Source organism: Protopterus annectens, chromosome 2.part2 (assembly GCF_019279795.1).
Source record: "Protopterus annectens isolate FY-2018-M chromosome 2.part2, PAN1.0, whole genome shotgun sequence".
Taxonomy (NCBI): domain Eukaryota; kingdom Metazoa; phylum Chordata; order Ceratodontiformes; family Protopteridae; genus Protopterus; species Protopterus annectens.
Window position 1 is genome coordinate 849,125,847 of NC_056730.1, and position 14,457 is coordinate 849,140,303.

General features: G+C 37.7%; 1 protein-coding gene across 1 annotated transcript in view; it reads left to right on the forward strand.

Annotated features, from left to right (window-relative positions):
- Positions 1-14,457, forward strand: part of LOC122795985 (cGMP-dependent protein kinase 1-like) — a 1,306,845-nt gene that overhangs the window by 1,153,261 nt on the left and 139,127 nt on the right. Inside the window, exon 15 of the mRNA XM_044064466.1 lies at positions 6,270-6,359. Coding sequence (XP_043920401.1) covers positions 6,270-6,359 — 90 coding nt within the window. The remainder of the gene's footprint in view (positions 1-6,269; positions 6,360-14,457) is intronic.

Sequence of the window (14,457 nt, forward strand, 5' to 3'; positions counted from 1 at the left end):
CAAGCAATAATAGTTTTTTAACAGACCTTTTTTGTGAATACGCTGATATTTTCAAAGATGAGCTTGGCAAACTCTGAGTCACATATTCCATGAAGTTAAACCAAGAAGTAAGCCCAATTGTCAGAACAACAAGCAACATTCTGGTAGCAATACAGAGCAAAGTAAAAGCAGAACTAGACAAAATGGTGAATTTGGGTGTAATTACTCCAGTAGAAGAACCAACTGAATGGGTATCTTCCATGGTCGTAGCTCATAAGAAAAGCTCAGATGATATTCGGATATGTATTGATGCACAAGTCTTAAAGCACTTAAATGTTGTCATCATCCAATGCATAGAGTAGAAGAAGTAGCTGCTTTCATACCAAATGCCACTATTTTTTCTGTCTTAGGTGCAAAGAGTTCCTTTTGGCAAATTTCATTGGATTACAGATCTCCATTGTTAACCACTTTCAGTATACCATTTGGAAGATAAAAATTTTTGAAAATGCCATTTGGGATAAATTCTGCCAGTGAGGTCTTTCAATGTGCAATGGAGCAAATGTTTTCTGGCTATCCATGTGCTTTCATAGTAGACAAGATTATTGTAGGGGGCAATGGTGAAGAAGAACATGACAAAAACCTAAGGAAAGTTCTCAAGTGTGCACGTGAAGTCAGTCTTAAACTGAATCCTCAAAAATGCAAATTCAAGCTGAAAGAAGTTACTTATGTGGGTCATTTGTTTACCAGGTCTGGCTTACAACCAGATCTGTCTAAGGAAGCAACAATTCCAGATGCCAGTTCCAGAGAATGTCACATCTTTAAAATGTTTTTTTTGCTATGATCAACTATTTAGGAAAGTTCAACCCAGATTTGAGAGTGCTTTCTGTGCCACTATGTGAGCTGACATGCAAAAATGTAAACTGGCAGTGATTAGAACAACACCAAAGAGCATTGGATATACTGAAGAAGAAACTTGCCAGTCCACTCAAATTGGGATATTATGATGTTCACAAAGCTGTAACTCTTTCTTGTGATGCTTCAAAGTATGGTCTTGATGCAGCATGACTTCAAGAAGGCATACCAGTAGCCTGTGTGTCCAGAACTTTAACTCAAACAGAGATGCATTATGCATAAATAGAGAAAAAGCTTTTGCAGTAATATTTGCATGTTCGAAGTTCAATGATTATATTTATGGAAGACCTGTTCACACTGAGACTGATCACTGACCTCTAGTGACAATTCTGAAAAAAGCCATTACATACAGCACCAGCAACCTGAAACGCATGATGTTAAACTTGCAAAAGTACAATTTCAATATTGTTTATACGAAAGGCAAATATCTACACCTGGCTGATGCTTTGTTGCAAGCATTCTGACAACCAGCAGAGCAACATGAAAATGAGAAAATAGACTTTAAAGTCATGGAAGTCAGAAATTTTTCATCATCATGTCTTAGTGAGCTTAGATATTACACAGCCTCAGACCAAATTCTCTAAAAGCTAAAAAAATGTAATTGGTTAAGGATGGCCAGCACGACAAACCAGTCTACTACTTGACATACAGCAGTATTTTCCTTACCGAGACGAGCACTTGATGGAAGATGGAATCATCATGAAAGGTCCTAAAGTGGTAATTCTTAAAGCATTGCAACAGGAATATATCAAAATTTTGCATTGTAGTCACCTGGGTACTAATTCTACCAAAAGAAGGGCAAGAGACATAGTATTTTGGCCTTCAGTGTCAAAAGATATAGAGAAGAAAACTCTAGCATGTTCAGTTTACAATAGTACAAAATTACACAAACAAAAAAAAAACACTTAATCTAAACCAGATTCCTGAATTAGAGTAGTCAACAGTTGCTAATGATATTTTTGAATAGAATTGTCAACATTACCTCGTGTTAGTAGACTCTCATTTACATTGGTTTGAAATTGACCTTCTTCCTAACTTAACATCCAGCACAGTCATTACTAAGCTGAAGAGACATTTGGTAGTTTGCACAAAGTCATTTCTGACAATGGTGCACAGTTTACAAGTCAGCAGTTTAAGAAATTTCCTGAGTCTTGGAACTTTGTCCATGTTACTAGTAGTCCTGAGTATCCAAAGTCCAATGGATTAGCTGAGCTTGCAGTTCAAAGCCTGAAACATTTGTTGGAGAAATATAGGAGAGATGGTATTGATGTTTTCCTTAACTTACTCACTCTCCGAAACATTCCTTGAGATAACCTACTTGGTTTACCTGCTCAGAGATTAATGTCCAGACAGACAAGAACAACTTTACTGATCAGTAAATAGTTTTAGTACCAAGTGTGAAGAACAACAACATGGTCAAGGCTCAACTCTTGAAGAAACATCAGTCACAAAGGTTGTACTACAATAAGTTCAGCAAACATCTTAGACCATTAAGACAAGGAGAGATTGTGAGAATGCAAACATCTAAAGGATATGGCCACATGGGTATTCTAAAAAATCTATGTGAAGAACTGAGATCTTACATAGTACAATCTGAAGGAATGGATTTCAGTAGGAATCAAAAACATATACTTCCAGTCTCCAAACCAGTAACTCAGCTGACTGCCTGTGCCAGAGACTCTATTTCTCAGAGCAACACTACACTTGTTCAAATTCCAGAGTACAGTGTACATTCTTCAAGCAATCCTGATGTAACTCATGAAGTTTCACTTGAGAAATCTCCAAAGGCTGTCCCTGTTGCTAAACCTAGTCATAATTTCAATGTGACTAGATCGGGTAGAATTTTCAGACCCAATCTAAAATACACAGCTTTTATTTTGTTGAAATATCGATGTGATATCTGGCATGTAAAAGTTTTGTTCTGCTATTGCATGTCAAACAAATTAAAGAAGGAGGATGTAGATCAGTGTGTGCATATTGAACCTAATCAGCCACTGTAGCTAGATAGCATGTGCATATAAGTTACTGAGCACGTGCAAGATCAGTGCCATTTTGCACAGTCAGCCAGAGTGAATGCAGGCGTGAATGGAGATGCACATGCGAGTATGTTTGAAGTAATGATTGAATCAGTTAGCTTAAGTAGATGTTCCAGTTACAGTTCCTGATATGTTTATGTGCAATAAATATTTTGAACCCATATACCACTTTATCACCTGTTTTGAATACACAAGACAAGCAACACTACCTACCACCCCTTTGTTTTTTACACTTTACTTTCTATGCATCCTAAAAGGGGGGGAATTACAGAGTTCAATTCCTTGGTCTAAGTCAGCATTTTTTGTTGGTTGAAAAAAAATTATATCACTCTCATGGATGTAAGACTGCTGATGTAGACTTCTTACTCAAGTTTTGGGCATTGTCTAACAAGTAAGTTCTTGCAGCCTGTCGTAGTGACACTCCCTTATACTGCAGAAAGGCTAGCGAGTCTCCTATAGATATCAAAATGTACTCTGGATTTCCCAGGGTCTCTTGTGCAGACACACTGATTACATGCACATGCACACACACACACACACACACACACACACACACACACACACACACACACACACACACACACACACACACACACACACACATACACAAATACATCAAAAACTCAGGATTTGCCTTAATACATTATTCTTTTACTTATGATTTGCAGACAAATTGTTCTGCTTTTGCATTTGATCTGATCTAACACAAAAGTAATATTGATAATTGCATTTTTTTGACATCCATGTAAGTCGATGATAGCATATCTACCCTAATATTTTTGTCGACCACGTCAGTCTCATAACAGTTTTCAGATGACTTCTGTTTCTCACAGGAACTAGGTGATGGCTATGCATTATGTAAATCATAGCTGCAGCTGTCACTTTCCAAATTATTTTCCTTTTTGGTCTTAATAATGTTATATTGCATATCAACGTTTTTAAGAGTGATAACATAATCGTCATAATAAGGGACAGATAATAAATTATTTTAATGAAACTGTAAGAATTTTCTTCAGAGAGCTTCTTCTGCTGTTTGTCATTGTTTTTTAATTAAATGTTTCCTGAACTCATACTGCTGTCAAATAACTCAAGTAAATCCTGATGAAGTAAAGAACCTTCCTCTAACCATTAGGATATTTCCAAAATCGTATCCATTTAGGGGCATATTTGTACCTAATGCATTCACAAAAAGTTATTGCTCAACTGCAACAATTTAACTCTTAAGAGTTTTTCCCACAATTTCTCATGTTAAACAGATAATATATCTCACTTTACAGGGTCCGCTGATGTAAGAAAAAGTAGAAATGTTGTTAAATGAGCTTCTTGCAGTTACAGTTCAGATGGGTAGTGGTGGCAAAAGGTTCACCGAGCCATTTGAAGTGTTTGACTGTTCATTGACATTACTATGAACTGCAGACATAGAAGGACAAGGAGAATCTTCCACATTTTGGGGCATTGTAGTGTTCTGTGAAACAGTCTGCGAAAGTCATTGCATGAAAATAATTAAATTTCCCAACATACTGAAAATAGTAGGGAATTCCTGAATGGTGCATGAACCACTGCTGTTCAAAATAGGTAATGCCATATTGTAGGCCCTGACATATAAAAATGATAAATAACCAAAAATGTCAGTGGGCAACACCCAGTGTAAATAAAACTAAAAAACAAAAGAACACTGGTAGAAATTAAGTGTGATAGAATGATAACACCAGAGCAAATAAACAGATTTATTAACACCTTCATCCAATGATTAACTTGGACTTCTTCAGAATAAACCGTCAGCACTTACTGAACATCTTATAGAAGAAACAGGTGTCAGGTGACACTGCATGTAAGCATAGATTGTTTAAAGTGCACATTACATTATATTAAAATCAATAAACAAAAAACATGTAAAACCAAATGCCAAAAATTGATATAAAATGGTAAAAATACTTACTAAGTAGATATTTATGAAATTCTCATGAATATTTTTGTTCAGATAACTGTAAAGCAGAGGGCATTTACCATTAGGCACTGTAAAATCATTACTAAATGAAGATACCACAGCTAAATTTTTTGAATCCAATCTTTCAAGATACGGTTTGTAAATCTGAGATTGTATTTCTCTGTCTGCATTGAAAATATTCATCTACTTAAAATATTTGTTGTAAATCTGTCTTGTGGGCAGTTTGTTTCTGTAACTAGTGTGATATCTCTGAGTAATTTATGTACTACGTTATTGCTGTTTTTGGCCTGGGTCATAACTGAAAAGGGTGTGGTGTCCAGCCCACATACCTGGTTATCAAATGGCAATAATCAGATAAAATAAATCAACTCACGGAATAGCTTTCATCTGCTTTTGGAAACAAATATGCTTGAAAAGTGTTGTGAAAATGTTGTTTTTATTTTGTAACATAAGTGCCTTCATAAGCTATGCTGTACTGTAATAATGCTATACAGTCAGTTAAGCATCACTGTATTTAAAGACATCACTGCAGCAGCATTCCTTCCTCTCCATCTTTATGAAGCACATATACAAAGACACTAGAATATGACAGGCACAAAAGTAGGAATTAAATACTGGAAATAATGTTTTAGAGAGCACGTAGAACAGATAGCATAAAGAAGGAGGACCCATTGGTATCAGGAAACAGAAAGCTATTAAACAACAATTGTCTTTCTTCACCCCCCCCCCTCAACTGTTTGTTTGTTTGGTTGGTTGGTTGTTTTTTTCTTTTTTTTTGGGAGATGCAGTATACCTCCTAACTTTTAAGTGCAAGAAATCTGGATAAAAACAAAAATAATAGGGGACAAAGACCAAACATCAAGGTCAAATATTAAATATTGCTCTTATAATTGTATAAGGTTGCTAGAGTAACATGATTTGAACATGAAATTTCTGAAGGATAAGAAGTCTGAGACTCAAATGTATGCCAGTATTTCCTGGCTTCAATCCTTAGTGATTTGATAGAAAACCACAAGTTTTATGAGGAACAGACCAAAATTATGGGGCACATTCTGTGAAAATCAGGACAGGTGAGAGGTATGGATGCACTCTCAAACGTGATTGCATTTAGAGAGCAGGATTTGTAGACAAGGCAATGCATGAGAAAGTGAAGAAGAAAAATGTATACAAAAAATGTTTATTATCTTTGCCAGCATACAATGTCAGCCATGTGTACCTAAACATTTAAATCTAAGTATATTTTCATTTTTATTTTGTGAAACATTAGGGTTTAAGCTATGAATTGTATCTTCTGGTATATTGTTTAAATGTAGTTCAGCTCTCAAGACTGTATGTATGCATGTTTCTGAGTGATTCATTTAACTATTTTTCCTTGTTGTCTTTGTTATTCTTAGGCTGTATGGAACATTCAAAGATGCCTGGTTTATTTATATGGTGATGGAATTCTGTGCAGGAGGAGAATTGTGGACCAAACTCAGACAGGTGTAAGAACAAAACATTATTTCATTTGAATCGGGTCATGTAAGAATCTATTTTTATTATACTTCGCCTCGGTATTTAACAGTGCTTTTCTGCAAGATGAAAATAAGAACATGTACATTTCATACTAAATCCAAATGCTGTGGAAGAAAATACACCTACCTGAGATCAAATGCACACAAACAATACGTGCTACCAAAATAAGGAGAAAGACATACCCAGAGATTCATTAAGAGCTGTTTACACTTCGTGCTAAGTCTTCATAATTTGTGCTTGTTTGCACAAGGGGAGCAGCAGTGCTCATTGAATATGCAAGCTGCTAAGGAAGCCTATATTATCAGCAGCACATATTACTTGTCAGCACAAGTATTAGTGGCCAGGAATAGGTACATCGAGGCTCAAGCACATGATATAAACAAAAGGTGTTGCCTGCAGACAAACGTATTGATCGAGCACATTCAGACAGCATAATACAAGGCAAGGGCAACATCGATGAAGGAATTAAAGATGCAAAGGAAAACTGAACTCAGGTATAGGGATTAGTGCACAAACAGCATTTTTGATGCAAATTTTGTTCACTTTACTGACCCTTGTACTGATATTAAATCAGAAATGTTGATACAAGGATGTGAGAGGGGCACATAGTTGCAGCAAAGCTACAAAGCGGAGAAATGTGATAAATGTTTATGAAATGCTAAGTTGAGCCAACAGTTAGCAAGGACAGTAGCTACATTAATGGATATTTGCATATACTGTAGGTATCGCATATTAGATCTGTATATAGAATGCTGTAACCTACAGCATGTTGTTCACCACTTAGTTATGTGTAAACAAAAATAGGTGAACCCTACAGCCGTTACATCATGCACTTCAGAAAGGGACATTTATTTGTCATTTGTTGTCACATCTAACCATAATATTTAATAATTATATTGTAAATTATATTATAAATGTAATATTTATATTATAAAGATTATTGTAGGTGTAAATAAGTATTAGCCAACCATGTGTTTTATATCACTATAAATGATAAGCATCATTATAATTACAGTCATAAAACCTTAATGAACAGTTCCTGCTATACATGTTCTGTGGCATGCTCAGTAATATTTGTGGTACTCATATGACTGTATTGAGAATGCCTAGCTACATAAGTGTAGCAGGTGTATTGAAGTACTCTGCCACTGGAATATATACTGATGGGGTGATCAAAGGTAATAAATTGTATCCACATGATTGATGTTAGAAAACACATACATGTTACAAAACTGTAAGGCTGGCATTGCCTTATGTGTATGTAGAAAACAGTACTGATAGTTGTTATGGCATTCTGCATATCTGTAAAAATGGGGACACATTGACAATAATCATGGATACCTGTACAATCATTACAATAATACTACTAACTGATGGAAATAAACATTTTTAAGCAACATGCATAATGTGAATGGTAGAAAGTTACTGATAGTTCATGCATGCTGGGCATGCATGTAGCAAAATACAGAGGGTCTCTCTCTCTCTCTCTCTCTCACACACACACACACACACACACACACACACACACACACACACACACACACACACACACAGGTGTCACATTGAGCCGAATAGAAATAGAATAATAGTCTAATAAACATATTACCATTTCCCTAACTTTAGCAGATATGACTTACATATATGCAAACCGATTCATGCTAATGTGGCACATAAATCAAGGTGCAAGTCAAATGTAGTCCATCCTCTGACAAATGGGTTGTGGTTCTGAATGTCATGATGTATATTAATATCCCTAAAATGTACTTCTGTATATATTATAAATGTATTTAAGAATAATATTAAGAACTACAAGACAGTACGGTAACATACAAAACACCCAGGTGATACATTAACATGACCTGTGATAGATTTTCAAATCACACACATCAGTTGTATACTGGTCTGTGACATATGTTGTTATCCTCTGGCAGTAGGTCACTAACTTCATTCGAAGTACACTGTCAAAGCCAACATGACATAAAGACTAATTCAACTAAATGTTGACAGAAAAAATCAATGACAATAAATATGTAATGACATTCATTTTTAAATGTCTCTTTGCTAAACAGCACAGGTCTAATGCAACATTATTCTGGACATGCTCACACATAATTACAACAAAAACTATCATAACATCAACTAACACAAACACACAAGAAAGTCCCATAGTGCAGGCCCACTCACACTTTCTGATGATTTTGTATCATGCCTTATATTAAGATTTTTTATATAAGCCCTCATGTACTACAAATCCCTACAGTGTAAACAGAAGAATTACAGTAATATGTAAGCATTTATATGAAGGCATGCACTACAGAGCATTATTATTTGGGAAATAAGTATCACCTGTGAACAAGCACTGACATACTCATCACCTGCATCTTACCAGAATCGAACACATGACAGGGCAGATCTCAGAGAGATGTGTATTCACCACTGATGTCACAGAAAGAGGCATATTGGTTGGGTCATGAAGAGCACGCTTTAAGACATTGCATCAGGCTCCTATTATAATGAGTATAGATCCCTTAACTTGTAGTCCAAGACCTTCAAATGTGGTACTATTAGTGTACCATAACTACTTTCTTTGCCTAAGCCAGCCATTCCTGTCTGACACAGTTGTCCGACAGGCAGATGTCATAAGATTCAAACCCCTGCCAATCATACTACATACTCAACAAAGCTGTGCATTGCCTGCACCTACCACATGGGATAGTAATGGAGCTTGTCACAAATAGCACAAATCAAGGTGTGAAGTAAAAAAGGGCCTTTCATGTTAATTTATCCATTAAAAATTTGTCAGAGTGAAGAAAAGGATGCAGCTATGGTCATGTTTACACAACAGGTCTGACCATAAGCTAATCACCCTTAACATCCAGATCCCACCCCACCCCCCAGTAAGGAAACCTCCATAAAAAACTTCTACAAAGCCAACTTCATGCTACTCAAGTCAGAAGTGACAAACTTCATGACACCCATGCAGACGGGAACTGAAAGTTCGACTGCTGAATCCTACACTAAGGCACTGTATGAGCACATCCACTCATGCATGAATCATGCCATTCCAAATAGGACCAAGATGCTCTCCTCCAAAAAAGGAAGCCAATCTGGTGGTCCCCTGCCATAAACAAACTTTACAACAAAAGGAAGAAACTGTTGCAGAAAAGAAGAAAATCCCAGGATGCAAAAAACTCCCTTACCAGCCTCAGTAAGAAACTGAGATCCCTCATAAAATCCTCCAAAGCTAGTTATGAAAATAAAATTGCCAAAGATTCCAAAGACAACCACAAGGCATTCTATAACTATGTCAAGAACCTGAATGGCAATGCTCAGATCTGCTCTGAGCTAAAACAGAATGGCATTAAATATACTGATCCCAAGGATATTGCCAATATCCAGGCAGATCGATTCAGTGCCAGCTTCACCCCCCTCTCACCCCCTAAATGGCCCATCTCAATACCGGAAGATTGCCAAATTCTGGTAATAACGGCCACACAGGTAAAAAAATGCACTCTCCAAAGCTAAGAATACAGCATCCATGGGATCAGATGACATCCCGGGCTGTGTATTACATGAACTACAATATGAACTGGCACCTCACCTAAGTGTCATGTTTAATCATAGCCTCACCTCAGGTTTCATGCCCACTGAGTGGCGCAGAGCTACAGTTATCCCACTCCACAAGGGGGGATCCACCTTGGATCCCGGAAACTACCGTCCCACCCGTCTGACGAGCCTTATCTGCAAGGCCATGGAGCGTATTATCATGGAACTTATAAACAAAGACATTGGCAACCTTAAAACACTGGACCCCACCCAGTTTGGGTACGTGAAGGGCCAATCTTGCCTCCTGAACCTGATTGACTTCTTCGAATCAGTCTCCAGAGCCATGGACAAGGGTAAGGTGGTCCACACAGCCTATCTAGACCTTGCCAAGGCCTTTGACACCATCCGCCACTCTGGAATCATAGATAAACTTACTAAGCTGGGCATTAATCCCTACATCACCCAATGGGTTGATAACTAGCTTACTGATAGAACCCACACTGTAAAAGTAGCCGACTCCAAATCCAGCTCCAGACAAGTGACAAGTGACAAGTGGAGTACCTCAGGGTTCAGTCCTGGGACCGCTCTTGTTTGGCATCTACTTCTCTGAAGTACAGGCCAACACTAAGGGACTCTGGCTAACAAAGTTCACAGATGACTGCAAACTGGGAGCCATTATTGAATCCCCAAATGATGTGGATACTCTACAAAAGGGCCTTACAGAAACAGATGCTTGGTGCCAGAGCCATGGGCTCAAGCTCAATGACAAGAAATGTATAGTTATCCCCTTTGGGAAAAAACATGTATCCATGAATTACCATATAGGTGGCAGTACACTAAACACCGAACGTGTGATAATAGACTTAGGGACATAGGTGGACAGTGGTCTCATGTTTGATAACCACATCACCACAACAGTCAGTAAATCCTTCTATGTGGCACACCTCATCACTAAGGGCTTTTCATCCAGAAAAAAGGAGGTCATTGTCCCACTGTACTCATCCCTCATTAGACCCATTATAGAATACAATGCCCTGTTTGGTATGTACCTCTCAAGACATCTGCAACAACTAGAAAGACCGCAGAAATACCTCACTAAAAGAATCACAGGCCTAAAGCAGATGCCCTACACTGACCGCCTTAAAAAACTCCAGCTATACTCTGTCGCATATCGTATACTGAGAGGCGATCTCTGCTTAACATACAAGACCATGTCAAACCCAGAGCTGTTGGACATGCTATACTTAAAGAAATCCCAATCCCTCAGAGCCACACGCTCCAGGGATATAAACCTTGTCATCACAATAAACAAAACATGCTGGAGGGATAGGTTCCTGACCCAGAGACTCCCCAGACTCTGGAACAGATTGCCCATACATGTCAAGCAGAGTGCCTCTTTGGCCCTCTTTAAAAGGAACCTTGACGATTGGATGGGAGAAAGGAAATTCACCCCGGGGATCACATCAGTCACCCTGCTAGACAGGGTTCCAGGGAAGTAAATAGTGTGGGAAGAACTAGCCAGGGAATTGTTATGGCTAGGCTTGTATAGGCCCTAGGGCTGATAGACTAGTACCAACCTATGAACCTATGAACCTATGAGCAACTGTGAACAGTCCAGCATCAGTGTTGGTTGACCAAGCCACTCTTTTCCACCCACATGGTTTTGTACACACACAGTCCCAAGTTCAAGCCACAGCTATCTGTGTTGATATGCTATACAAGTCAGTACTAACTACATGTGCCATAGGAGTACTCCCACCACAAGAATCCCAAAACAGCTGTTTGACTGCCATGTAATCCCAAATGTGTTGAAAGTTGCTTGTCTGCATAAAAATGGAGAGAAGTAGTTTAATGCAATGGTGTTTATGTTAAGCCAGTACACTTACACAATGTTGTCCTTTGCTGGAATTGATCAGCTGTCCATCTAGTTTCCCAGGCTAATAAATGCGCAACAGTTATTTATACATTTGAAGGCATTAAATCATCTTATTACTCCAAAGCATATATATATAAATGTGCCTTTAGTTTGGTTAAAAAAAGTGGTTCAGTCTGTCTCATTGTCATAAAATATTGCATGATGCTAGGTATATCCAAACGGTTACATGTTAAAAGATCGAGCGTTTGAAACATCGAACTGCATATGGTCGAGACCATATGGTCAATGTTTCAAAACATCGATCTTTTAACATGTATAAAATTAGATGAAAGAAAGTAGTTAGAGGACTATAATGCAGGGGGGCAAGCCCCCCTGCACCCCCCACACCCCCCCATTTAAATATACCAACTCCGTGATCACGCTACAGCAGGGAATAGGAAAACTTCCTGTTCTGTGCTGTATTTTCAGCGTAGCGCGATCTCAGAGTTGGTATATTTAAGTAGAGTGGTGTGGGGGGTGCATGGGGGGCTTGCATTACAGCCTTCTAACTACTTTCTTTCATCTAATTTTACACATTTTAAAAGATCAATGTTTTGAAACATCAACCAAATGGTCTCGACCATATGCAGTTCAATGTTTCAGACGTTCGATCTTTTAACATGTAAGCTACCCAAACACATGTGATGCGTAATGCAATCTTTAGTGTGATGGTAAAATCACAATAATGCACAATGTATACATAATCATGGATTCAAACTCATGACTTACTAAGATAACAAGCTACAGAACATTGCCACGTTTGCTCTTGTCACATGAGAAGGCATACTCAGTATTAGAAAAGGCAAATTTCAACAAATTGAATAATCACTGTTAAAATAAGAATTTGTGAAAAATGGTCATAAAGTATAAGAGAAATCCCCAGCTATACATATACACATCAGACACTTGGGTGACTAAATTGTTAACTACATGTACATTCAAACTCACACTGACACAACTAAGTGTTCGGAGTAATTTCTGGATTCAAAGGAAAGACATCAGTCTAATGCAGCTGAAAACAACAACTCACACACATTTTGCCATAAGCTGTGTACTGCCATTTTTCATAAGTTGCATGTGCTTTTCAGTGCCAGGCATAGCGCAAGTGCTGAGAAGAAAGTCTAATGGAACAGATGGGTGGGAAGAGGGAGAGATATGGAGCCAGAGATAGCGACGTACTAAGAGATTTGTGTATGGTACATGTTTGCACATCTCTGTGATGTGTAACTCTTACCATTGTCATCATGATTATTTTGTCAGGTTGTGTAGACAGAAAAGCAGAATAGGGACAATTTGTAAATACTGCCCTTATAAATTTGAATAATGTATTTTCTGACCTATATAAAGTCTGAAAATCAAATGCATGGCTTTACTTAATGACTTCAATCCTTGATTCACAAATGTTATGATGAAAGAAATCACAAATTAAGAGGCAGAAAGGTGGACGGCCTTTAAAAATCTATACAATTTAGCAGTATTGCTCTGTACAGAAAAGTGTTAGAAACACAGATCAAGAATGGGCAGGAGTGTGGAAATATGATGAGGCCATAAGGAGGATAGAGATGGGTTCACAACATATGTGCTACACAGTTACACACATACTATTAATATGGGAATCATTAACATAACTGTATGACACACATCTGGATTCAAACTCTCAACATTCTCATAAAAAAAGCATAATCACAAAAGAAAACCAATGGAGTAACACTGGCTGAAGTAGAAATGTTGGTTTTGTTTTGTGATTATTCCATTTTTCTTCCAACGGTGTATTTATCTAAGTCTGTGCATTTCCATAGTTTTTAGTCTCATAAAAAAGACTGCACAGATATAAGGATTATCTCAATTCACAGCATAAGAAATCATACATTCTTCTGTTAAAATCACACATCTTAAGGTACACTGACAAAGGCATCAGCCTTCATCACAGTTATATCAGTGGTAATACCCATAGTGTGTACATGACATCCAAGAGCCATACAGATATGCAAGAGTAACTGTATCACACTGTCATACTTGTAGTCTGTTTTGCTGTAGGACAATGAGCTTAAGCATATTTGCACAGAAATAATTGTAGTAATGTGGTCTACAGCAAAATCTCACCAGTTTTCACCATAACACATGAACTGTCATTTATCATCAGTTACTATTACTGCTCAGTGCCAGACATTACAAATGCTGAGGACATAGACTGATAACACCAAAATGGGGAAGGAAGATGGGGGAAATGGAGACAGACAGAAAACACTTCTGCTTATGGGCCTTTTATGGCCATCAGTGTTGTTTGTTCTCTTAGGCTTGTAATCATCATTAGTTTGTCATGCTCTCATCAATAAAGTGTTCCCAATAGGGAACAAGCAGATTAATGCAGAAGTAGGGGAATGGTGGGTTTCAAAACATGTATAGCCAACAGTCCCACACCGACTAGTCATATAAAAACAGCTAATTGGACTTTGACAAACTTCTGGATAAGAATGCTTAACAACATCCAAAAATCATCTATACATCTGAGCTTTATCTCAGCATATCACATAGGAAGTCCTACTTCAGAGTTAAAATTACAGAATTGAAGGAACAGTGACAAGAGACTGAAGCAATGGTAAAGT